The sequence below is a fragment of the Ptychodera flava genome, chromosome 16 (genome assembly GCF_041260155.1).
Source record: "Ptychodera flava strain L36383 chromosome 16, AS_Pfla_20210202, whole genome shotgun sequence".
Taxonomy (NCBI): Eukaryota; Metazoa; Hemichordata; class Enteropneusta; family Ptychoderidae; genus Ptychodera; species Ptychodera flava.
Genome location: NC_091943.1, coordinates 15,783,929 through 15,810,253, shown reverse-complemented (window position 1 = coordinate 15,810,253; position 26,325 = coordinate 15,783,929). Strand labels below are relative to the sequence as shown.

At 40.6% G+C, this 26,325-nt stretch overlaps 2 protein-coding genes and 1 long non-coding RNA gene across 3 annotated transcripts in view; 2 read left to right on the top strand and 1 right to left on the bottom strand.

Moving 5' to 3' along the window:
- Positions 1-26,325, top strand: part of LOC139114127 (uncharacterized) — a 49,239-nt gene that overhangs the window by 2,081 nt on the left and 20,833 nt on the right. The window contains exons 2-6 of the mRNA XM_070675656.1: positions 20,143-20,345; positions 21,054-21,247; positions 23,780-23,965; positions 24,766-25,070; positions 25,581-25,687. Coding sequence (XP_070531757.1) covers positions 20,143-20,345; positions 21,054-21,247; positions 23,780-23,965; positions 24,766-25,070; positions 25,581-25,687 — 995 coding nt within the window. The remainder of the gene's footprint in view (positions 1-20,142; positions 20,346-21,053; positions 21,248-23,779; positions 23,966-24,765; positions 25,071-25,580; positions 25,688-26,325) is intronic.
- On the top strand, positions 436-5,258 carry LOC139114125 (uncharacterized). Its single transcript, XM_070675654.1, has 2 exons — positions 436-4,793; positions 4,897-5,258. Exon 1 carries the CDS (start codon positions 4,041-4,043, stop codon positions 4,641-4,643), a length of 603 nt encoding a protein of 200 aa, XP_070531755.1. The 5' UTR covers positions 436-4,040; the 3' UTR covers positions 4,644-4,793; positions 4,897-5,258.
- On the bottom strand, positions 8,552-10,033 carry LOC139114124 (uncharacterized). The gene is made up of 3 exons (XR_011547802.1): positions 9,998-10,033; positions 9,499-9,681; positions 8,552-8,691 (listed from the first exon to the last, which is right to left on the bottom strand). It is a non-coding gene; the product is annotated as an uncharacterized lncRNA (long non-coding RNA).

Genomic DNA, 26,325 nt, shown 5'->3' with positions numbered 1-26,325 from the left:
TCATCAAGTGGAAATACCTTAGAACATGAAATTCAGTATGAGAGATGTTTTTACCAAGAAACAGTTTCTATTTTCATTCCTAGCGGCTATAAAATCCAGCTCAGTTCTTATTTTAGAGTGACAATCTAGTCACCCCTTCGTTTTAAATGTTCTGAATGTACTGCAGAACCTTGCATCTTCAGCGAGTGACATTACAAAGAATTGAGGTCACTGTGACTCGAGTGATAACATGCATGTAGTCAGTATGTTCAAAATTCAGAAATTCAAATTTTTTTCAAAAAAATAAAAATTTTCATAAGGACAGTTTTCATGCAAACAGAAACAAAGGTCTTTCTGTTTTCCAACAACTTCCAAGTTGCATTTCAGCAAAATTCGGGGACTCAGTCAGCAGGAATGTAGAAAATTTTGGTCACAGGTGGCAAAAATAAAAGTATAGATGATTACAAGTAGTGTGTTACAGGGCTCCCGCTACCTATTCGCCAATTCGCCAAATGCGAAAGAAAGTTAAAAATGGCTACAAAAATTCCTGTTTGGCTAATGTAGTGGCTGTCGAATTCTTACACCTCCTCAACAGAAATCTACACCTAACAATAAAATGTTGTGACATGTTGAAACAGTTTACCCTCCTTCCTACAAAGTTGCAATGTATTGAAACACTTTACTCTCCTTTCTACAAAGTTACAAATTCCCTGATACGTAAAACAAACACTGTTGCTGTTCGATACTACAATACATCATGAACATAAACGTCCATGAATACATTGAGGCCTGCTTTGCCTCTGTGAGTCCTGGATCGTCCTTGAGTCTATCATAAGTTTTACTTACTTTGCTGTATCAAAATTTGGCCTGCAACTACTCAGTTTGATAGTAAAAACCATTATTTCAAAAGAAACTTTCACAAATGGAGTCATAATACAAAGGAAAAGGAGAAAAACTGAGGTTATCTGAAAGGTCAAGTCTAGGTCATCTCATCATGTGATGTCATGCATGAAGACGCAATTATGGTTCACAAGAAACTACCTAGGGTGGTCCAATAGGTGAAAGGTAATTTTGCTGCCTTCCAATTTAAATGGCATTTTGCTGCCTTCCAATTTAAATGGCATTCAGCTTGATTGACTCCCATTCGGCCTACTTTCAAACTGCTATAACTTATACAAGAAATTATGTGATTCTGAATGATTTTAATATTTTTGTAGATTCCACCAGTTTAATGATCTAGAAGTGAACATCACCAGACATTTCTTGATGATATCAAAATATCAAATGAAAATATATCTGGGCTAAAATGTATATAATCATTAAAACAATGAATGCCCTCAAACAGTGAGTAATTTAAATGAACATATATCGTTGTGTCTTGTTTTACAAGAGTTTTGTTTGGTCCAGCCCTTTTTGTCTCAAGAAAAGTACTTATACTCAAGATGCTCTTTCAGCCTGCTTGATCACAACTATGACATACACGTAAAATCGGGGCCTTAAATACCACAATAATCGTATCTACACTGCCATTGTGCTATACCATAAATGCTGGCTTCTGCATGGAAAATTGTTTTACTTGTGTGGCTCAAACATTTAGGTTATGGAAGACTGCATAAATTTGCCACATGAGAAGCCTGTAACTTATCACAAGCTATCATACTGTGAATACTAACTGAATGTGGCAGAAATATTCAATCTGTACCACTTGTAATATACACCTAACATTGCTACCAGATTTTTATAATTCAATTGCTATCTAATTTTATTTCTGGTGAACCACCAAAAATGAAAAAGGATTTCTATCCCTGAAATGTCATAAAAACACAGATTATAAATGCAAAAACTAAACACATATTTCTTTAATGTAAAAACCATCATGAACATCATACAAAACATCTTGATTTGTAAAATTAGGGACTCCTGAATGACGAGAAAGCTGTTGCCACACTTGAGATCATAAACTGGCTAAAAGTTACTCAAATGGCTAAAAGATTTTTGATTTGGCTAATGAGTTGGCTAATCGTTTTGGTGACTTAGGGGAGCCCTGTGTTAGCACATTTAATTTCCGCAAAATGTCCTGATTTTTACTTAACTAATAACTTTGACAGCGGACAAACTTCAGCTGACAGCAGGTTACTTTTTGCCAGTCTTCCGCTCTTTTCTATACCCCATATGTTAACTATTTGTCACTTAATATGCAAAATATATTCAAATAAGTTGTATGACCAGCTGTTAATATTCTAATGAGTTGTATAATCAGGTGTATATAAAGCAGATGGCTAACATGTGCTGGGTGGCTCTCTGGAAGTGAAATAAATGGTAAACGTGTTGCAGTAAACTGTTGTTGTCAAGTCTGTCATATTCCACCTGGATTCCAGTTCTTTTCACCATAATCCCTGCAGTGAAGTGAATAACTTCATAAAGAAAATGCCCCCCTTCAATAATGATAATATTGCATACACAGATACATTTCAATATATGAGAAACTGTTTTTCATTTTCATATCAAAGAGTTTTTGCACTTCTGCTTTCCCTGCCTATGTTTTATTCATTGCTGCTGATAAAATTTTCCAACAGATTCCACAGTCAATGAACTTTACACAAATTACATTTACTCATCAACAAATCCTTTGTAAGGTATTCCAGACAGCTCTCTGTGTGCTGTGAATAACAGCATACAATATTTGAAAATCACGATCTGAAGACCCTTACTATTGCATCGCAATGTGAACGAATCTTTTGAAAAACGAACCCATGCTGAGTGACGGTAGATATGGCGATTACAATACATGCCGTGTGCTTTTACATGTAGCATTTTTTAATGGTGAACACTCAACCCTTGGTTGTGTTTGCTCATGACAAAACATTCACTCACTCATTTATTCAAATCGCATGGTTCTTTGCACAGAAAAATCTGGTAATTATGCCATTGTAGTTCTTTGGTGTACAACAAGTCTATTCATAACTATCACACCGGAGGTCTTCACAGTTCATTGCCTCTGGTATATTCTCATGATCTGTATAGTTTATTGCTGGTGTTCGACCACAGTACATGTGTGCTAAGTTGCAAACGACAAGGAAATGGTTACACTAACATTTTTATACCCAAATATTCAGATTTTCACAAAGCCTTCATATAATGCTGCACCGTACACACTCGAAGTAGTCAACTGCTCACATTTGTGGATTTGCACACGATTTAAACTAACAAATGGAACCTGATAAAGTGATACAATTACAAGCATGACCCACCATTGTGTGGATCCACTGACCGAGAATTCTAGCTGAAAGAGCGATTATAATAACACAACTGTATCATCAGAGGATATCATACTGAATGGTAAAATAACAAGAACAAACACTAATTAACTCACAACAGTAAATAATCAGATAAAAGTATAAATGCAAATTGCAATGTACATTTATAGCAAAGTTTTTTTAGGGGGAGGGACTACAGTGTAACTTACATGTACTCGAATACGATGTGTATGTAACTTGAAACTTCTAGTGAGTGTGCTTCAAGACCATGTACATAGAAACCGACTTTTGAACTGTGTTGTATTTTGTTGTGTTTTGAACTGTGTGTAGTTCCATGCAGGGTCATGCTGGGAGAGTGCTTGCAATCATATTTGACCTGACTTTACACTATTCTTAATTAATTTTGCCGTGGATATTGCATTTGGACAAATGTGTCCTCAAACACAAAGAAAGCTGCACATTGACTGTGCCTACACAAATGGATGATTATGGCTTGCTATAATCATGGTTAACGCGGGGAAGGGCACGGAGACGCAGGCCAATCTACCTTTGCCTCACAACCACGCCTCACGCTTCTGCTGAACACACAATGAACTCTTGCCTCTCGAATCACAGCTGCTCTTGTCCACCCTCACTATCAAATATGAATGCCATGCATGCCTTGCATGACGTCCAACCCGTTATCTGCTCGCATCACTGACCATCAGCTATCCATGCATACCCCCCTTGGCCAAAGCCATTTGCCGCCACTTCAGCTCCTGCAACGATAACGTACACATCACAAATCCTTCACGCATCCCGACCATGGGTAAAACAAAGAAAAAGACCGGGCAAGCTGCCCGCCGATCTTCATCGCGACCGAAGCGGACTCCGAAGCACCTTGATCCCTACTTGGTACGGAGACAACAGGCTCAACCCGATGACCAGCGCCCTACCACTTCGAACCCCGATGCAGTACCAATGCAGGGAGCGACAGACCACATCTCCAAACTCATTGAGGCCGGAATCGCCACAGCCGTCGAATCGATCCGACGTGACCTGCAAGTCCAAACGACCGGTGCTGCTGGCCTGACGGCACATCACCCATCAAGCCACCCTATCACTTCCGCTCACACAGATACTGGACCTCTATCGCCTGCTTCGATCATCGAGACCAGTGTGGAGCGGGCAGCCCGACCGGCCCACTCGCAGACTCACCAACAGCAGGCGTACGCTGTAACACAACAACAACCAGCCATTACAGCGACCCACACAACTGACCTGGTCACCGCTGATGGCGTACATCACTTCCTGGATCAACCCACCGTAGGAGGCGCGCCTCATAACAACATAACAGCCAACATGGCTGCGCCCTTGTTGCAGCGCACAGGGGAGAAAAACGTTCTGCGCATGCCTAACCGGAAGTAGCGTTCATCAGCTGTGTTTTCAATTAGCTGGACACCTCGGCCGCCTATTTCTGCGGGGTTTTTTAGCGTTATTCCATTACTATGTTGAGGTCACTGTACCAGTGGTTATACTATGGCTTGCATTATCATTACACCTCTCGACAGAATTCCTGTAAGCGTTTTTTATTCTACAAACCTGTTTTTATTTTCTGAATTGTGTGATTGTTAGCACGTTTTTGGCCATACGATTACGAGATGTCCTGTTCTTCCCACAGACGCTCGAAACATCGCTACGAGAGACCCATGTGTTGCAACCAGAAAGGGTTGGTTACAACACACTGGCCTCGCGTAGCGTTTGTTCGAGTGCCTGCGGTTCTTCCTGCCGATTTCCTGTGTGTCAGCGAAGGTACAGGTGTTTTTACAGTCTGCCTTTTTGCCGGAGGCGACCGGGGGCTGTTCCTCGTGCAACGTAAGAAGTGTTACTCACAAAGAACCACACGGGTTACATACCCGCGGTACGATCCCCATGCATATCTCCTGTTGAGTTGGCTGCAGACGACACATGTGCTGATGAGTTGAAGGGACTGACACTAGTGTGATTGCAAATGTCCTTAGAAATTAATTGACTGACATAAAGGTAAGTTCCAAAGTAAAGTTTTGTTTATTACATAAATGTCGTCTTTACTTTAAAATTTGTGACATCTGACTTGTCAGAAGGACATATAGAAATGAGCAAACATGTAAGTGTTTGGTTTGAAATATGAGAATAAATATGCAATTCAAACTACATTAGTGTATTCTACATATTGTATACTTATATACAGACGTTAAAAAATTGCGGAAATTTCAAAAGCACTTTACCATGCATGACCTATGTATGTCACATATATATCCATAGAAAAATTATAGTCCGAGTGTCAAATACCGGGTATTTACACAAATGAATCTGCACATATGTACATGTAGTCAGTTACAAAATGGAAGAGGAAGAGTTTAATTCTAAGGTTTTGACCTTAACTTAGCGACTTGTAACAGTAATACCTGTGACACAATGTAATACACCTTTTTAAAATTATTGGTGTTCTCCTCAGAGCAATGAAACAATGTTGGACCTACTCTTTATTTTTTGGGGGGAAACAATGGAAGCTAATTATCATAAGAACTGGTTGCATTATGATGCCAATTAGCCAATACATTTTCAGAAATTCATGGGAGAACACTGGTTATACATCAAAATTGTTGCATGTCTTTCTCTAAGTATGTACAGTTCATTTTTAAATACAATTTTCATTCTGTCTTTTATTGCAGAAAAAGCATTGCACTACTACCAGGGTGATAAACTGGTAAGCAATTCAAGAGATGGATGCACTTGAACTTTATTAAGTAGGATATCATCATTTATCTTCTCTCTTACATGGTGTTGTGACAGAAATATGGTATTTTAGCAATTCACTAAAACTTAAATAAAGTCACTGTACCAATATTATGCTCTCCATCAACCCCAATGAAACTATCATAAAACTTAAGCAAATACTTGACATTTGAATGCTGTACCTGGGCAAACAGTGCACCATTCTGACCCCCACAGTGTATATGTGAATCAGCAAGTAAAACATAGCCTTGATTCACAATAAATAAAATTGACATATTTCTTCTTACATATACTAAAGCCATTTTTGCCCTCTGTTTACAATAATCCAAGTAAAACTCCAATAACCCTTGTCTTGGTTCAGACATATGATGAGTATAAACTGGTCCAATTTCATTTGAATGAAAACTTAGCTTTAATTTATTTCCTAGCAGTCTCATTCCTTCTAAGGGTGAAAGGTTGAGATGAGGAGATAATTCATTCAAACGATAGATGTCATGAGCTTGATTACCAAGAACACAGGACATAATAAATCCAACCAGACATTCCTGTGGAAATACTGATGATTCTGGTAGGATCTGTATTGAACACTCTTGGTAGTACCATTGTGCAAGCAGTAAACAAATCAATGTACATGCATTACTCCCTCGATCGCATGTTGTTGCTATGCAATGATCCTTGTGAAATGACATTGTTACATGACCAGTAACTTACACATCCATGTGACTGTGGTTTTGGACATAAACATACCAAATGTCGCAAGTGGGCATATTTGTGAAGTTGAAGGGAAGATTGACTCATTGATTTTCTGTTTTGCTTCTGTTTTATTTGTTTGTCAGAGACAGAATGCTGCTGTACAGGTATCGAAGAAAGGGTTGTCTCTGTCTGCAGTATAGCTGCATCTGGCGGTACATGGTGCCTGGAATGGGAAGTTTGTGTACGTGGAAGTGCTGAATCAGATGGTGAAGGTAAGTTAGCTGTTTGTGTCTGTGGTATTGCTGCATCATTCGTTGATGAGGGGGATATCTGAGTCTGAGGAAGTACTGCACCATCTTCTGAAGACCTAGTTGTTTGTGTCTGTGGTATTGCTTCATCAGTTGCTGAAGGCTCGGATATCTGTGTTGGGGGTATTGATGCATTAATAGATGAGGAATTAGATGTTTGTGTCTGCTGTGCTGATGTATTTGTTGAGGGAGAAGAAATGTTACTTTGTGTGGTGTGTGCATTCATCTCCTTGTGTTGTTTGTTTCGGAATTGGCCTGTCTGTGCGTTTGGTATGAGAGAGGCACGGTTTTTTATGTCATCTTCAAATTGCTGTGTTAGGTAATATTGTATGTCATGACTTCTGCAAGATGTTGGTAGAGTGTCACTGTCAGTTGTTTCAGTGGATTCATTAGAAGGCTGGCTGTGTATATCTTTGATGATGGTTTCATTCCAGCTGTTAGACAAGTGGACAACTTCAGCAGTTAGCAGAGGAGAACATATTGGACAGCCGCTTTGAGATAAGCAAGTTATGTGAAAGGTGTGACCACAAGTGAGGCGTTTTGACAGATTGGAAGAGGAAGAGATAGAGCAGTTCGGACTATCACAAATGAGATCTTCACTTGGCCGATGATGGTAGGACCATCTGAATCCAAGTGGAAGGCACTTTGCTGTGATGTCTGTGTTGAAAGTTGGAAGATGATATGTGGTGCTGTTGACTTCTGTATGTTGTTCATGTTCAGCTGCAGACTGCATTACCTGATTGATAATATCAAGAAGTGTCTCAGCACTTCTGCCAGCTAACAATGTGAGGTCATGGTCATCTTTACCATGGTTATGGTGTTGCAAGAAATCTCGAATGAGAGTGTTATGTTTTGTGTGGTGTAGCATGTGTGCTTGTCTTTGTATGGTGATGCCGTCATCGTGAGGCTGTATGTGGTGTCTTAGTGATGAATGAAATAGTTCAACTTTCTTCTCAGTGATGATGTGTTGGTGATTTTGTGTAAGATGATTATAGCCAGGTAAATGGGATGAGTGATAGAGGTCATCAGAAAGTAAGCTAAGAAGAGACTTGTTATAATGGTGTCTATTGGAAATTATAAAGTATATTTCTAACCGCTTTAGTACTTTGAGAAGCATGTTTCGGTCTTTACCTTGAACAAATACAGGATAATGAAAATATACAAGGGAATTAATTCATCTAGAAGATAAAGCATAAACTGGACTTCCACAGATTTACACATTGTTAATTTGCTGATCACATAACGACGAATGCGAATCCATCCACTGAAAGCCAAATAAATACAAAGTGACACTTTGTAAGGTTTTGGAGATTTTGCTAAAATGAAACGTTTATCAAAAAACCCCATTGCAGAGTAACTGGAAGAAAAATCTTGCAGATATGACAATATCACGAGAAGCGTTTAAAGTGATATGAAATTGACCAACAGTTGGTACAAAGGAAAGTATTTCTGTGGGAATACTTGTATCATTATCACTGAAAGAAGCTATTATTTTTTTACCAAAGTACCACACTGGCCAGTCACCAGGTGCTAAAATAGCTTGCTTTGAAGTATATGTCTTCAGCTGTGGGATATCAAGAAGCATCATCCACAGTTTGAGAAGATCTTGTTTTCTCTTGAGTGGCTGCTCAATCTCGTCAACCAGTACAGTGGTATTTAGAGTATGGAGTTCTTCCACATCAACATCAGTGTATGGTCTTTAAGGCAGATGAAATTTAAAAAAAAATAATTTACATTAAAAATATTGTTACACAAAACAATGTTATCACTCAATATAATTGAAACATATGATATTTCTATTTCAGAGAAAGTGTACCTTTCCTTGTATCTCATCAGGGACACATTTCATCGTGAACAGGTAAGTATTACTATTACTCAAATGATTTTGTTTATATGTATTCATATATATTCAATGTCATGTGTATAATAGTATATACACATATTGACTGGTGATTAGGGTAATAGCATGTTTGTTTACATGAGGGACTGTAAGTACATCCCAAAATAGTTTGTTTCCCTCAGGTTTTGGTCATGGGAAACAGACTCTTTTGGGAAATTCACAGGTTCTAGTGTACACAAAAGGTTTGCTGTTACCCAAATATTGCCAGTCAATTGAATATATGCTTTGTAACACACCTCATCCATTACTTCATGACTTCTTCTGAATATATTATAAATTAAGACAAATCTTACTGTCTCTGTCTGCACTGCGGATGACATTTCCAGTTTTGTGAAAGTGTGGATGGGTTGTCAAACCTATCCAAGTAACTGATTCATGTATCAGTTCCAAAATAACTCTTCCCATAAGAACATATGTTGAGGAATTGCATGATAGCGATTATGGATCAGGTGTGTTGTAATACATAATAATATTTCTTTAAAATTGTAACACAATATACCACATGTGTATTTCAGTGCCAGTAGCAAAACCAAAACAATGTGAAAAGGTGACAGCCTTGTCCCATCAAATGTCATTGTTATGTGATAAGATATTGGAATCCTACCTCATGTTCTTAAGGGAAGAGATGGCATGTTGTGTATCCAGTTGGTGATATTGTATCGGGAGACTCTCAAGGAAACTCAAAGCATAGTCTTGCATGAACAATTTGAATTCCTTTCGCATGACATGGGGTGCTATCCCTCCTCTCACAAGTATCTGCTGTCCATTTTTATAGATAAATATATTTCTATAATGCAAAAATAGTACCATTAAGTGCACTTCATAATCTCAAATGTTACATGTTTTGATATGAATTTGGTGCAATAATTAATGCATTATGAAAACATTATTGATTAATGATTGTTAGCAGTGCACGTTATACTTACTATCAAAGTCAGGTCATTATAAATTGACCCTTTCACACAATTGATGCTGGAGAAATTTTTTTCGTATAGATGTAATACACATTTCACAAATACAGTGTGTGTGTGTGTGTGTGTGTGTGTGTGTGTGTGATTCTACAACAATTACAATGATGAGTCTGATATAAATTTCAATTTTACCTGTGTATTGATTCACCAGCTGGCAGATCGAGTGACTCAACAGGCAAGATATCCAGCATTGTTGTTGCCATATGTACAGCCTGACTGGTTTTCAGTTCCTTGTGTCCAGAGGCCATCGATTTAAATCCATGGATATTATGGAAATCATCAATAAGAGCGAGGATGAATGCTTTACCTCTTGACTTAAATAAATAGACAAACAAATAATTTTAGAAGTAAGGTAAATTACTCACATCTATCCAATTTCAGGCATTTATTCAATTATTCAATATGCTCACAGCAAAATATGAGAAAAAATGATCTTCAAAAACAATTTGGTTTCATGATATCAGTGCAGTTGATTTCGCATTTTTACTTGAAATAAAAATATATAAAATGTATTTAAAGTGTTCTTTGTCTTGTATTGATTATGTATGTATGTAGGTCAATCATGCAAAGCTAGAAAGTGGTATTTACTTGTAACTTATCCATCAGGTATGTCTTGATTCGCTTCCCATGTTCTCCGGCAATCTGCTGTCTCTTTTTCAACAAAGTGCGGGGATGTTGAGATAGACCAAAAATGTGGCACATATCCTGCGCTTCTTGGGATAAACCCTGCATATTAAAATATATCCCCATTGCCTCCTGGAAGCCTCTTGTCTTCTGTGATCTGAATGATGGAAATGGCAGATTCTATTCTATATGCATACATAACAAGAACACAACATTAAAAAAAAAATAAAATGACACTGAAGAGAGAAAGTTGTCTCTTGATATTATTTGTTACTCCTGATAGACTGCACCACTGAGTTTTCTAGAGTTTACTGAAATATTCTGTTCTATCAGAGCATTGCTTTCAGCCTTTTTTTAACATCAAATTATTTCAAAGATTCCAGTAACTGAAAATAGTAAGCATCAGTGTCACGGGATATACCTTCATACATCTGTGTTTCTATAGTTACAATAGTTATACTTATAGCAATGTCATTTTAGACTACTGCAAAGCATCAAAAGATATATAATTAACCTCACTAAGCTTTAATTTATGTGTCTGCACTCTATATACTACACTTCAAAGCATGTGACTGTGTCCAAAGTAAAAGAGTTATCCCTAAATTGCAATTGTATTTCACCTGTAATATGCAAGTAAACTCAGGACAGTCAATATTCTCTTCTCTTTTGCCTTTTTCTTTCCACAGACAATGATGGGTCAACTATTGCACTGTAAATCTCCTGATAAAGATCTGGGACATATTTCTGGCAAAATATTCCATTTTTTTCACATCAAGGAACACACCATTTTGTTGTGACCTGTACAGCATTTCCTGCAGTGTTTTCAATTGTCAGAAAATGTTGAACCTGCATGAACAAATTTAAAAGGTACACAATTAAATAAATTTCATTACAGGCACTTTAGCTGTATCTTTTTGAATTATTTTTAATATCATGATTTCCAATCAAAAGTAACTCAAGCCAAAATCCTTCCCAAAGTGTGGACACAGAAAGTTTTTGAATATTGGTGGAGAACATATATTATAACTCAGATATTTTACAATAAATAATTTTTGGCTTGCAAGCAAATATGGCCGCCACCGGCAAGAACACATGTATGGGTTTGAATTGATAGACCTGGTTTGTTGCCATGGACTAATAAAGTACATTTTAGAGATGATATAACTTAATGGCAGGGAATCAAAACCATAACTCTGAAAATTGGATGATATATTTGTTGATAAAGCAAAGAAAAGAAAAGACACAGCTATGGGGCTTTAATGTTTTCGATAAGAAGCCATAGCAAGATAGTGACACCCCCCAAAAGTAAATTCAATGGGATTGTTGCCAGTCATTACTTTGTCCGCTTGGAGATTTTTTGTAAATTGGTTGAATAAAGTTTGCAAAGAATGACTACAGTGCAGTAGGATGCATGGTGTATGACTTGTACAAATTCAAATAACTCCAGATCTTAACCAGTCATCCACTCTCAGTGTTTCAAATGGTTTTTTTTTCAAAGCTGAGAAAAGTATGTATACAATAAATTATACCAACCTTGCAACCTGGAAATAATGCCATTCCATTGAGTTTTTGACAGCAACACATGACCCTCATTTGTAGAAAGAACGGTACCACAGTACACGGAATCAGTCTTATTGAAAATTGTTGTTTGCTGCTTGTAGGAGACAAAATAAGATACAGTTTAGTAGAAATACCAGCATTATTCACCTGTTGTAATTTTGGGGAATTGATGTGTATACAGAGTTCTCCTTGAATAAGATAAAAAGGGGCGTGGGGACCCTCTTATAAATTCTGAGAACCCTCTTGTGAAAATGCTTTGCAACAAATAATTTTTCAATCGCTGCCGAGAAAATCACAAAAAATCATGGCCAAATCAGTGCTAGTGACGTTAAACAGTGTTTACTTTCTGGTTTTAATTTGAATGTGTGCCGGAGCATTCATTTGATTTCTCATCAATCCCTGAAATCTCCTATGTGTGACCGCTTCTTTCTGCAGTGCTTCACAACACATGAGCCCTATTGTGAAAATTTCCTACGGAGAATTCTGTGTATACCCAATCAGTGGATAAAAACATATGCAGGAGCTTGCATTTTTTTTTGGGGGGGGGGGAGGGTAAAATTTATATTTTTTTATTTATTGTTATCAGTATCATCATTTTTGCAGAGTGTGGCCAGCCTTAAATATACGCCAACTAATTAATTACTCTGTATTTAGCTTAAAACTCACAAACCTATACTTCATGATTTTGTGCAATGACCCCATTAAATGATTATGTTTTTGATAAATTGAAGATTAATTACTCTTGACATCTTTCAGTTCACAATTTTTTTCCCAATTAAACCACCAACAGTTTAGTGCGCCCTCGTGCACAGGTTCTCAATATTTCAGGTCAATAACCTGGAGTCAATACAGCCGAAAACAACACCAGCCGCCGAAGGACCTGTCACAACATACCCTCGCTGTTGTTCTCGATTTACACTTACCAGTGGAGACCTGTCTCGGATATTGCTGTTCCCGATATTGCCGCCTTTGATTTTCTTTGGTGGAAGGTACTGTGAAAACCCGGGAAAAAACTCCAGATCTGCTTTTGATTTGCATCTGGTACACCATCGCGTCCCCGGGACGTACTGTTCATCTTTTGCACCAATTTCATCGAAGACCTGGAATAGCCTTGATGGGATTGGACGCTCACATATCTTATCACTGTGGGCCCATGGTGCCGGACAGGAACATAGTCGCCTGTTTCTTCTGATGACTGCTTTTAAATGATGTAAACAAATAAGATCACCGGGACTTTGACAACACCGTCTTAATTCCACTGTCAAATGACATAAATTTCCTGTGCAAGTGGTTTTCGCACGCGTTTTACCGGCAAGTACACACTCAGACATCTTGAACAACACTTCATTGAGTTTTAGAAGAAAAATTCGCGCCAATATTTTTATCGTCTGCTGCTATATCATATGTGTGTACAAATGACAGTTTCACGGCTCTGGTATATACTGTCAGTGAATAGATCATGTAGAGGAAATAAATTCATTCTTGAAAAAATGGCAAGCGCCTTTATTATGTGCAAAGCCAGTAAACTAGTAGACATGTGCATATTGTCGCATTTGAAAGTTTGCACTACTAGCGATTGAAACTGGCGAATGTAAACAAACATGCGTAAATTTAGCGCCACCCTTTTTCAAATAGTGTTCCTATTTTTATCCAGGATCGGTTTTTTTTTAGGCAAAGGGTATGTTGTAGTTTATAATAAAGAGAGTTATTGTACTCATTTATAGCAATCCCTTTTGCGTATTTTTCATCCCTTTTGAGAAAAGAGAAGACCTCCGTGTATTTCTATGCATGAAAACTACTTCCGGTGAAGCATGCGCAGAACGTTTTTTCTCCCCTGTGGTTGCAGCGGACCCAGCTTCCAGTTCCACAGAAACAACGCGGCGTCCACTCCCTCGTTCGGGAACACCGGCTAACGCACCAGCAGCTACGCCGCCAGCCGACCTCCTTCTACCATACGTTGAGCAAACGACTGTGAACAATCTGGCGAACATCGGTAAGTTCATCGACCTCAGTGAGCTACACCCCGATGCCCTTGCCCCAAGCGCATCAAGGGCCACAAAAACACAAATAGCCTTTGATCCTGACAACCCGGGTATAGCTACGTTCACCACCGAGGTCAAACGAAAGAACATTGACAACTTTGAGATCTGGTCTCAGTGTTACAGTACCTTCTTGATGTATAGATCATTCTACCATCCGCACCTAGCTATCCCCCTGGCTAACTACCACCGTTTCATAGCAGCACAGGCAGCCATAAATCTGAGGCCTGGCTAAACTACGACAAAGTCTTCCGCCTGAATGCGGCATGCTACCCTGACCAGGTGAACTTGGGCACACCGGATCCAGAGCTGCACTTCTTCCACTTCCAACAACACCCACACCTACTGATCCCCACATGCTTCGGATGTGGGCAACGAGGTCACGTCAAGACCGAGTGCAACAGACGTCCAAACAGCACCACGAACCCTTACTACTGGGAAAATACCAATGCCAAGAAACAGCCTGACTCCACTCAACAACAACAGCAACAGGTATGTCGTTCCTTCAACCGTGGGACTTGCAAGACCCCTGTCCCTATGGGAGAATACACAAATGCACAGTGTGCGCCTCACCTGACCACAATGCTCAACAACACCACCTGGTCACAGGTCAGCAGCCACCCCAGCCCTTTCGAGGGAATGATCGCCAGTCCGGCGATCCTCGAAACGTTACAGCCAACAACACCAATCAACCTCGCTAAACTAGCCACAGCCCTTAAAGGCCACCCGAACTCTGCCACCCTACTCCATGACCTCACCTACGGCGCCAACGTTGGCTTCACCGGGACCAATGGCCCACGCTACACCCCAACGCAAACTCGGCCATGAGAGACCCTGAGGTTGTTACCAAAGCCATACAAAAGGAAATTCAATCAGGCCACACAGTTGGCCATTCCGCACACCACCACTACCGAACTTCATCATCAACTCCCTCGGGTTGCGCCCCAAAAAGTCTGGGGGACATCGAATCATCATGGACCTATCACGGCCGAGATATGACTCTGTCAACCACAACATAAACAAGGATGACTACACCCTCACCTACTCCCGTGTCGACGACGCAGTCGCCATGGTGCACAGACATGGCAAGGGCACTTTGCTTACCAAGGTGGACATTAAAAATGCATTCCGCCTATGCCCCGTTCGAAAGGCAGACTGGCACCTCCTTGGTTTCAAATGGCAGGGACTCTACTTCTTTGATCGCGTGTTACCCTTCGGCTTACGCTCTGCTCCATTCCTCTTCAACCGCTTTGCCGAAGCCCTGCTTTGGATCATTCAATCTAGGGCAGGGACGAAGGACTTGTTGCACTACCTGGATGACTACCTTGGCCGGCCCACCTCACTCCGGACAATGCCAGCATCTACTGGAGACAATGCTCAGTACCTGTGATGACCTAGCCATCCCAATCGCACCAGAGAAGATTGAAGGGCCATCCCCGGTAATAACGTTCCTCGGTATTATCATTGACACCATCTCCATGACATTGCAGCTTCCCAATGACAAATTACAAGACCTCCTCGATGTTCTCCCGACCTGGCTACAGCGGCAAACATGCACAAAACGAGAGCTACTCTCCCTCATCGGCACCCTCAGCTTCGCGTGCAAATGCATTCCAGCTGGCCGCATATTCCTCCGTAGTATGTTAGACCTCAGTGTGACAGTTCAAGCACTCAATTCCACCGTCATTTTGTCCAGTGAATTCCGCCTCGACGCGAAGTGGTGGTGCGACTTCTTGCCAACGTGGAATGGTACTGCCTCATTCCTGGAGCCAAACTGGACCTTATCCCGCGACCTGGATCTATTCACCGACGCCTCCGGTACCATTGGCTGTGGTGGCTACCATAAGGGCCACTGGTTTACCATCACCTGGCCCACCTCACTCACTGCCTCAATCGCCTGGAAAGAGATGTACCCCATACTAGTGGCCTGTTCAATTTGGGGGCATTTGTGGCACGGCTGCCGTATCCTCTTTCACTGTGACAACCAAACGGTAGTGCATATTTGGAAAAAAGCTCAGCCCGATGCCCGAAGATCATGCACCTGGTCAGAGGCATCTTTTATCAGGCAGCCAAAGGTAACTTCCATGTCTTGATAGCCCACATTAACGGAACTGATAACTCAATTGCTGACTCACTTTCTCGTTCACAGATGCCGAGATTCAGAACGCTGGCACCCGAGGCACAAGCACAACCCACGCCAGTACCGCAGCACCTGCGACCATTGCACCTGATATGCGGCAACTGATGACGCTGGCCACGGCCTACATTCACAACAGTGTTGCTGAAAACACGCGACGCACATACCAGGTAGGCCAGACATGCTACGCCAACTTCTGCTCATCATACGGACTACGCGCAACGCCCATCACGGTTAGGGCGGCAATCCTATTTGTCACCAATCTTGCAGACCGGGGCCTCGCGTATAAGACTATCAAGGTTTACCTTGCGGGGGCAATGCACAAGCACGTCGAGCTAGGCTATGAAGACGATGTCACCACCCATGCATTGCTGCAGCGCACGCTACAAGGGATCCGGAGGAGTATCGGTGATGTGCGCCGGCCGCGTCTGCCAATCACAATCAACGTACTTCGCCACCTAAAGGAGAGCCTACGATCGTGGGAAGGCCTGTGTGATCACGACAAGGTCATGTTATGGGCAAGCTTCACCCTCGCCTTCTTCGGATTCTTGAGAGTGAGTGAATTCACTGCGGCTGGGCCACTGCAGTTCGACCCAGCCACAACGCTGCTTGCTCAAGACATAGTGTTGAGCAGTGTACTAGAAGTGAGACTGAAATCCTCTAAGACTGACCCGTATCGACGTGGGTACGTACTCCGCATTGCGCCAACCGGGACATCTGTCTGTGCGGTCAACGCCTTTGCAAAATACCGACGATCACATTGCCTTACGAATACAGCGGTGCCGGTCTTCCAATTTGCTGATGGCACGTGGCTCACGCGTCAAAGGCTGACGCACTACCTGAGAAAGCTGCTCGTGCATTCAGGGATTGAAAGTGCGGAACTATATACCACACATAGCTTTAGAAGTGGTGCTGCCACAACCGCCGCCGAGGCTGGCCTACCAGATTGGCTAATAAAGACCCTAGGACGATGGCGGAGTGATGCGTACCAGGTCTACATAAAGACAGCGAAAGAGACTCTAGACTCTGTGCCTCGCATGCTTGCTACAAGGAAGTAGTCTCTAGGACATGAGGTGTTATGCATGCTTGCTACTAGTTAGTGGGACTTTAACGACACTCGATCTACAGTGCAAACTCTACATGACTATGTTAGCAAAGTTGGGCATACAATATGTGGAACTGTACACGTCACTTGATTAAACATCGAACTGTGGACTATGAACTATGAATATTCACAATAAACGGTTGTTTATCCTGTGGTACACATAGTGGCAGTCGCTTAAGGATGTTCCATAATCAGTTGTACGACTTCCAGGTCTGAGGGCTGGCTTTAATTTGGGGGCTGCTGTCGCGGATCCGGAGGGACCATGGTACCACGTTGCCCGATGCATGGCATGATCCCGCAAGGGGTCCGTGTCATCTTCCAGGCCGCCACGACGCCGTGCATCCCCGCCGTGGCAGTAGGTGCATCCTGGGTAACACGTTGCCCTCCCTTGAGGTCAGTCAAATCTGCGACTGGCTTCACGGGAAAGGCCGCCACGACGCCCGGATGTTCCATCGCCCCTGGGTTTCGGCCAAGCCCTGTCTCCGTGTCGTTTCTTTGCGTTAATGGATGATTATGGCTTGCTATAATCATGGTTAACGCGGGGAAGGGCACGGAGACGCAGGCCATTCTACCTTTGCCTCACAACCACGCCTCACGCTTCTGCTGAACACACAATGACTCTTGCCTCTCGAATCACAGCTGCTTCTTGTCCACCCTCACTATCAAATATGAATGCCATGCATGCCTTGCATGACGTCCAACCCGTTATCTGCTCGCATCACTGACCATCAGCTATCCATGCATACCCCCCTTGGCCAAAGCCATTTGCCGCCACTTCAGCTCCTGCAACGATAACGTACACATCACAAATCCCCTCCCACCCACCACAAAAAAAAAAAAAAAAAAAAAAATGAAAGCAAGCTGCGGCATTAGCAACCCACATACAGACATATTACAGTTTGTCACATTCTATCTTGATCTTATTTGGATGATTAAATCTCAATAAAGTTCCATGGGGCTGCTGTCGCGGATCCGGAGGGACCATGGTACCACGTTGCCCGATGCATGGCATGATCCCGCAAGGGGTCCGTGTCATCTTCCAGGCCGCCACGACGCCGTGCATCCCCGCCGTGGCAGTAGGTGCATCCTGGGTAACACGTTGCCCTCCCTTGAGGTCATTCAAATCTGCGACTGGCTTCACGGGAAAGGCCGCCACGACGCCCGGATGTTCCATCGCCCCTGGGTTTCGGCCAAGCCCTGTCTCCGTGTCGTTTCTTTGCGTTCACAAACCTGTCTTTAACACACTGGCTGCAATTTTGTTAAGATACATACGACCTCAAGTTGACCTTAATATTTCATTCAGGTGCACTGTGTTGTTACAGTCAAGTTCAAATGTTTACAATGCTATCTGTACCCCCCCTTCCCTTGATCCAACGAAGTTGTACAAATTTGGTCTGTCATGAAGAAAAAGACATGCACACCAAAACTATAGTGTACCGTATAACCTATGTATGGCAGAATATTTCTCACCGAAATCACGGTGCCGAAATGTACAGTGTTCATGTTGCAATGCTCTCAGACACCCTATTGGGCATTACAGACTGAAATGTGATCTACATACCCCAGTGATCGGAATGTCTCTTTCTTTTCCGTTCAGTGCACTGTTTACCCCATAACATTGTCAGGAACATCTCGTCCTAGCAACCTACTTTACTTGAAGAACAGCAATATAAAACCTCTCGAGGAGGGTAGCCCAGTAACTTAGGACACTTTATTTACACTGCAATTCACTGTACAAGCGTTTATATTTATTGAGAATCAGGACTAAAGAGTTGTCAAGAAATCTATGGTCAGCTTGCTTGCCTTTCTTTTGTTCAGCGGTAAAGTCACAGATATTATGTTGCAAAAGGGGTTGACATCTGAAGGAGAATAATATGATTTTCATTGACATGACAGACTGCAAAGCAAAGTGTACATGTACACCAACAGCGTACTGTATATGCAATATGCCAGTAATGAATGAGTAGATATCGGGAAGTTGCCACGTTTGATTGTTTTGAGGTTGAAATATTTTCACCAATAAGACTGTCCTGGTCCTGACAATAGTCTGAGAATATCTGGTTAATACATAAATATTAAAATTGTCACATTTCACAAAGACGCATGTCTTACATTAATAAAGATGCCAAATTATGCCATTCAGAGTATGCTTGCATTTTGTAAATACATGCTGCATGTTATTTCTCTCTGCTAGGTGTGAACTACACATTGGTCAACTAAACACAAGACATGATATTAACATAGACACGATGTGTTATCAGACAATGTTGAGAAAGATTTGAAATGAGAAGTAACGTGAAATGGTTGATATACAATCATATAACTCCTTTCAATTCATCCAAGTATTGAAATTTAATTGCATATTTTTGAAATTATTTCCTGAGTACTGGTATCAAATATTAAATTCAAATGCGAACAAATTCTAATTTACAGTGCAGAGGACCAAATTTGAATTATTTAGTTCCTGGGACCAGCGTGGCGATGCCACAAGCTAGTTCAGCTGTTTGGCAGTTCGGCGTGTATTCTGCATCGTTCTCTGTCGTGCATAATCAGTGGGCTGTAGTTCAGTTCACGGAGAAATTCGCTGATCAGAGCAAAAAATGTGGTGCGAACTTCAGACCATTCAGAAATTCATATTTAACTTGTTCATTCCAACCACGACATAGATAGATTTCAATGGAAAAAAGCATTTTCAGTGCATTGCTATATTGAATGGCAGTATTGAATGAATTGTGTATTTTGTGACTATTTTTTTTCATACTCTTTGAAGATAATGTCAACTTTTGTCTGTCATTTTCCATTTTAATACCAGGACTGGCTGAGTGCATCCAGTGTCTCACTGACCAAGCTAGACCAGGTCAAGGCATCCGTCTATAACCTTGGCGGTACGGTGACCGACACAAGGAGTCTGAAACCCAGGGCAAGGAGTGCCAATGTCTACAGAAAAAAGAAGGCGTACACTGAAATAGAAACTGAGCCACCCCTGTCCAGGCTCAGTTATCAGAAAACTGCATGGTACGTTCTGTTAAGTCACATATATATATATATATATATATATATAATATATATATATATATATATATATATATATATATATATATATATATATATATATATATATATATATATATATATATATGGCTAAAAACCCTCTGTTATCTCTATGGGGAAATGAAATGTGTGATTTTCACAAAAATATGCCTGGTCCAGTGAAAACTTTGTTTACTCTAAGTTTCAAATGAGCCCTCACAAGTGGTATATGAAAAGAATATTATAAAAGTTTGCGAGTCTGAATATCTGTCCCCAAGGTGCATTCTACCCTAAGGTTGTATGCGCCTCGTAAGGGAAAGACTTAAACTTTTGTTCAAACTTTCCTCAAGGAATCTTTCAACCATTTTCTTTCAAAATCAAGAATAAAATTCAAATGTCGCTGTGCAAATTTTGATACTTGTGAAACAAATTATCCAAGATTTACAAATATTTAATATTCAAAATGGCTGCCCTCCCTGCATTAACTCAGTGGAGAAATATCAAATTTTTGTTTTCCAAAAAAAACTGAGACGGTGAAAGATTTTCTTTCTCGTAAGGGCTTCAAAATGAGCCCCTACAAGTGATAGATCAAAAGAGAATGGGAAAAGTTTGAGAGCCCAAATATCTCTCCCTTAGGCGCATTGTACCTGAAATGAGCAGTGATGTAAAGAGTTCATTTCTGATCACACACAGGGGAAGCAACAATTCAATTCCTGAACTCATACGGCAGCAAGGAGAGAGGTTACAGCGGCCTGAGAGTGCCAAAGTGAGCAGGCGGCCATGGAGCGGTCGCAAGGTACCACAGAGCCCCAGCTCTCAACAGAGGAAACAGACATCCAGTGAGGCGGCAGTGCCGGCTGACCAGCTCAGGGGAATACCAATTGTTGGTAAGGATGTACATATAGAGTATCAGAATGTTACCAGAACTTCCTCTGAAAACGCAATCTGTCATGGGTATTATTGTTTTCAGTTTGACATGCATAAACCATCACCTTTATAAAAAGTGATAATTTTACAATGCTGTGATTAAATGCATTTCCATTTGAGACTTAAAAGTATGTAATGTGCCAATATGCAGTGGCTTGAAAGGTTGATTGTTAGATTACACATGTAATTATTAGTCCCCACGGACACCGTCCGGGGGGACTTATAGGTTTGGTCATGTCCGTGCGTGCGTCCGTCCGTCCGTGCGTCCGTCCGTCCGTCCGTTCACGCAGATATCTCAGACATGCCCAGGTCAATTTCTTTCAAACTTTGCACAAGGATAGTACCCTACCCCATACAGATGCACGTCGATTTGTTTCACAATGCGATCAAATTTGGCCGTGTTAGAGGACTTTTTAGTTTTCACCTCCATGGACTCCCATGTATAAGGCAGTCTCCATAGACTCCCATGTATAAGGCAGTCCATAGACTCCCATGTATAAGGCAGTCCATAGACTCCCATGTATAAGGCCAAGAAAAATAAAAATTTAGTTTCTCATCGTATTCATATTGCAAAAAGGATGCAGTGACACAGTTTTTAGTCCCCACGGATGAAGTCCAGGGGGCTTATAGATTGGGTCATGTCCGTCCGTGAGTCAATCCGTTCACGCAGATATCTCAGATATTTTGACAAAATGTCACGTGACCCTGGTGACCTTTGACCTCAAATTTATATATTTGTCCATAACTCAGTAACCACAAGTGCTACACCCTTCATATATGGTATGATGGGACAGCTTATGACGCCACATATTGTACCTCATTAATTATGCACATATCTAATTTTGAGCGAGCCCATAGAGTTAAGGTCTGATTTTTGGTATATAGGGATAACTTAGCAATACAATTTTTTTGACAAAATGTCACGTGACCTCGGTGACCTTTGACCTCAAATATACATATTTGTCCATAACTCAGTAACCACAAGTGCTACACCCTTCATATATGGTATGATGGGACAGCTTATGACGCCACATATTGTACCTCATTAATTATGCACATATCTAATTTTGAGCGAGTCAATAGAGCTAGAGGTCTGATTTTTGGTATACGTATATAGGGATAACTTAGCAATACAATTTTTTTGACAAAATGTCACGTGACCTCAGTGACCTTTGACCTCAAATATACATATTTGTCCATAACTCAGTAACCACAAGTGCTACACCCTTCATATATGGTATGATTGGACAGCTTATGACGCCACATATTGTACCTCATTAATTATGCACATATCTAATTTTGAGCGAGCCCATAGAGCTAGAGGTCTGATTTTTGGTATATAGGGATAACTTAGCAATACAATTTTTTTGACAAAATGTCACGTGACCTAGGTGACCTTTGACCTCAAATATACATATTTGTCCATAACTCAGTAACCACAAGTGGTACACCCTTCATATATGGTATGATGGGAGACCTTATGATGCTTCATACTGTACCTCATTAATTATGCATATATCTAATTCTGAGCAAGCCCATAGAGCTGGATGTCTGATTTTTGGTATATAGGGATAACTTTAGGATAGAAATGTTTTGACCAAATGTCATGTGACTTCGATGACCTTTGACCTTGAATATATGTTTGTGTCGATAAATACGTAACCACAAGTGCTATGTCCTTTATATTTAGTAGGGTGGGAGACCTTATGACAACACAAACTTTACCTCATTAATTATGCACACATCTAATTCTGGGCAAGTGAATAGAGCACGAGGTCTGATTTTTGGCATATAGGGATTAATTAGCAATACAATTTTTTTTCAAAATGTCACGTGACCTTATGACCTTTGACCTTGATTATACATATATATGCATAACTCAGTAACCACAAGTTCTATACCCTCCAATTCTGATAGGATATTAGACCTTAAGATGTCACATCTTGTACCTCATTATTATGCGCATATGTATTTCTTGGCTGGCCAATACAGCTAGAGGTCTGATCTTTTTTCCCGATTTAGAACCATAACTTAGACATGCCTCATGTGTTTCAAATTGGAAACAACGACATAGACCTATGTGCCCATAGATCTCAACATATACACTCCAGTGATACTTCTTAATGACCACATTTCCCTGCCCCATCAAGACTAATACTCCTATTAAAAGTGGGGACTATGTCATTGTCAATGACTTGTTCACAGCAACTTAGGGAATCTGAAAGTGATGCTACTGTGTTGCTGATTGGCTGTTATTTAAATTATTCATGTATGGCAATGATATTCAGCCAGCCAACAGTCTACAAGCTCGGGAGCTGTGGCACATTGCCAGTCAAAATGTGGTACTGCCTTAGGACAGACTGTGCAAGAGTTAACCTTAATAATAGGAGCTTGAATAAGTCATACAACGCAATCTGACAAACAAAACAGTGACCCGGAGAGAAAAGTTATCCATTGACACTGACATTGTGTGATAACTCTGTTGTTTTCAGTCAAAGGTGAAAGATATGATCCCAGGTCTCGACCTCCCAGTGGAGCCCCTCAGTTCAGCGTTCCAGCGGGAGGGGTTGCCGTGCCTCACACCCACGAAGACCTGGATCAGATCAGCCAGGAGAAAATTGAGAACACGCTCCAGGAGTTTGTCAACAGCCAACCCAATGCTAATGCTCACAATTTGGGTAAGTCTAGATTTCACACTCTGTCACTGTGACTGTGTTTATGGAGATTTTAGCTTTTCGCAGAGAAATCTTACACTTCTACAGCCATAGATTGAAAAATTAAAGTGCCCGTAACTCGAACTTTTGATGATGATTTTTTCATATTTATTTTGTAAGTCAATTTGCAAGTTCTTGTTCTACTCCCAAAGGCATGTTGAAACATCCACTAATTACCTTTTTACCTTGTCAACATATTGTTTACGTTTGGATTCTAGTCCGGACCGAAATTCATCTATCAACAATGGCAAGTCTGTACATGTACAGGCTTAGTTGACAAGCTGAATACTGTGTATCTAAGCATGTTTGAGGAGTCGAAGATGAAATTATGGTTGACATTAAAAATAAAAAATAGTGGAAAAAACATCAAAAGTTTCAAAAGTTGGATAACTTGCCTGTTAAATATGTCATTGATGAATATAGGATTCTAAGCATTTAGTTTAGTCTTCTCATGCAAAAAATTCTGAATTCTATTGTTATCTTTGCTCAATATTTATATATATCAAGTTTATTATGAGGACCAGCCTATACTTCTAAGGTATACAGCACCAGAAAAGGATATACCAGGACAAAAATACTTATGTCTAGTCAATGTACACAAGACTAACTTCTGACAAATTTGCAAGAAATGCAAATATATATATATATATATTATATTTGACATTTATATGCATATAAAGAAATAAATGTTACATATAATATATTTCCATAATCAATATTTTTACGTGCTTTGATAATGGCTTGGACATTCCCTTTCATTACAGCAAAACTTTCTGCGGCGTATGCAAACGAGGAGTCAGTCAGCCCACCTCCCCCTCCCCCATGCGCCTCCCCGGACATTGCCAGGATGATAAATGGAGGCGGTGAAACCAGCGATGAGAACGTCACGGAAGATGTGAAAAATGGCAAGGTCGGAAGAGATGAATTGAGAATTAATCTGAATGACGGTGAAGATGGCAATGATGATGATGATGATAATGATGATGATGATGATGATGATGACAAGGGAGGCAGTGGGGAAATGGAGAAATCTGCGAAATATACATATAAAGAAATAAATGTCAAACAGGTACCAATTCAGTAGTTGTACTTTAAGAACGCTAATTTATCAGGGATAAAATTGTGGTTTTCAAATATCACACATTTTTAAGCCCCAACTTGTCAATTTCTACACTGGAAAATGAAAAGGAATGGACAACAATACTTAACTAATGCTGTATTTCATTGCGTGTAGAGTATTCGTAGTCAGTGGATCAAATACATTTATGCTTCAGCGATCCCTGCCTCAGTAAAATTTGTCTGGCAAATTGTGTCATTTGTCTGATTTGCAGAATTCTCCCAGAGTCTAGCACATAAGATACATTTCAAATGTGAAACTACATGTAAACAGTGTTCAGTTGTCAATCAAAGAGTTTTAGAATAAGTCAATCATACTCATCCCATTGCCTAATTTGACAACTCCAAATTGAAATTGGCATATTACTTTGTTATGATTGATTGATTGATTGATTGATTGATTGATTGATTGATTTTATTTTGATAGGTTATTTATTTGTTCATTTGCTTGATTGTTTTGCAGTCTCCAAGGACACTGTTGCTACGGCGACCAACTCCAGAGCCAGTCACATTCTCTATTCCGACAGGAAAAGTGAACAGTGAAGATGAAGATGAACTTGACACAGCAAGGTGAGTCTGGAACAGAGGATGTCGGCCGGTACTCTTCCAAAATAAAAACACTTTGACTGGCTTAAAGGTATACAGTCACCTGTAATCTATTAATATGCCCATATATGGTCAAAGGGGCGTTCCTTGGTATTCAAAATGCCCATGTGAGGGCGCTGTCTTTAAAAAGCGGCCACCCGCTTAAAATCTGTGATTGGTTAGATTTTCTCTTTCCATGGTAACTGTGGCAAAATTGGAACAGGTGACAGTATACCTTTAAGGTAGTGTAGTATGTCTGGAACGGATGATGTACTCTGGCCAAATAAATACCCTATGACTTACCTGATCAGGACATCTCTCTATTAACCTGTTCATCATAATTCCCAGCAAACAGATTCATGCTCACCATTGATAACGGTAGGTTTGGGCCTATGAGGTTTAGGGTTGAGCACACTTTGGCTACTTCCAGCTGTGTCCGAAACCCTTTGAACCCTAACTTCTTGGTAACTATGATATCAACTTGTGATTCACAGCTGAATCGGGTGCAAATGGTTAAGTGATAGATATAGTTTGTATGGAGCTATTTAAGTGTTCATTTGTAATAAGCTGGAGAGATTTACTTCCATGATTTTTTTCATAGACACTTTATAGAAGATAAACAG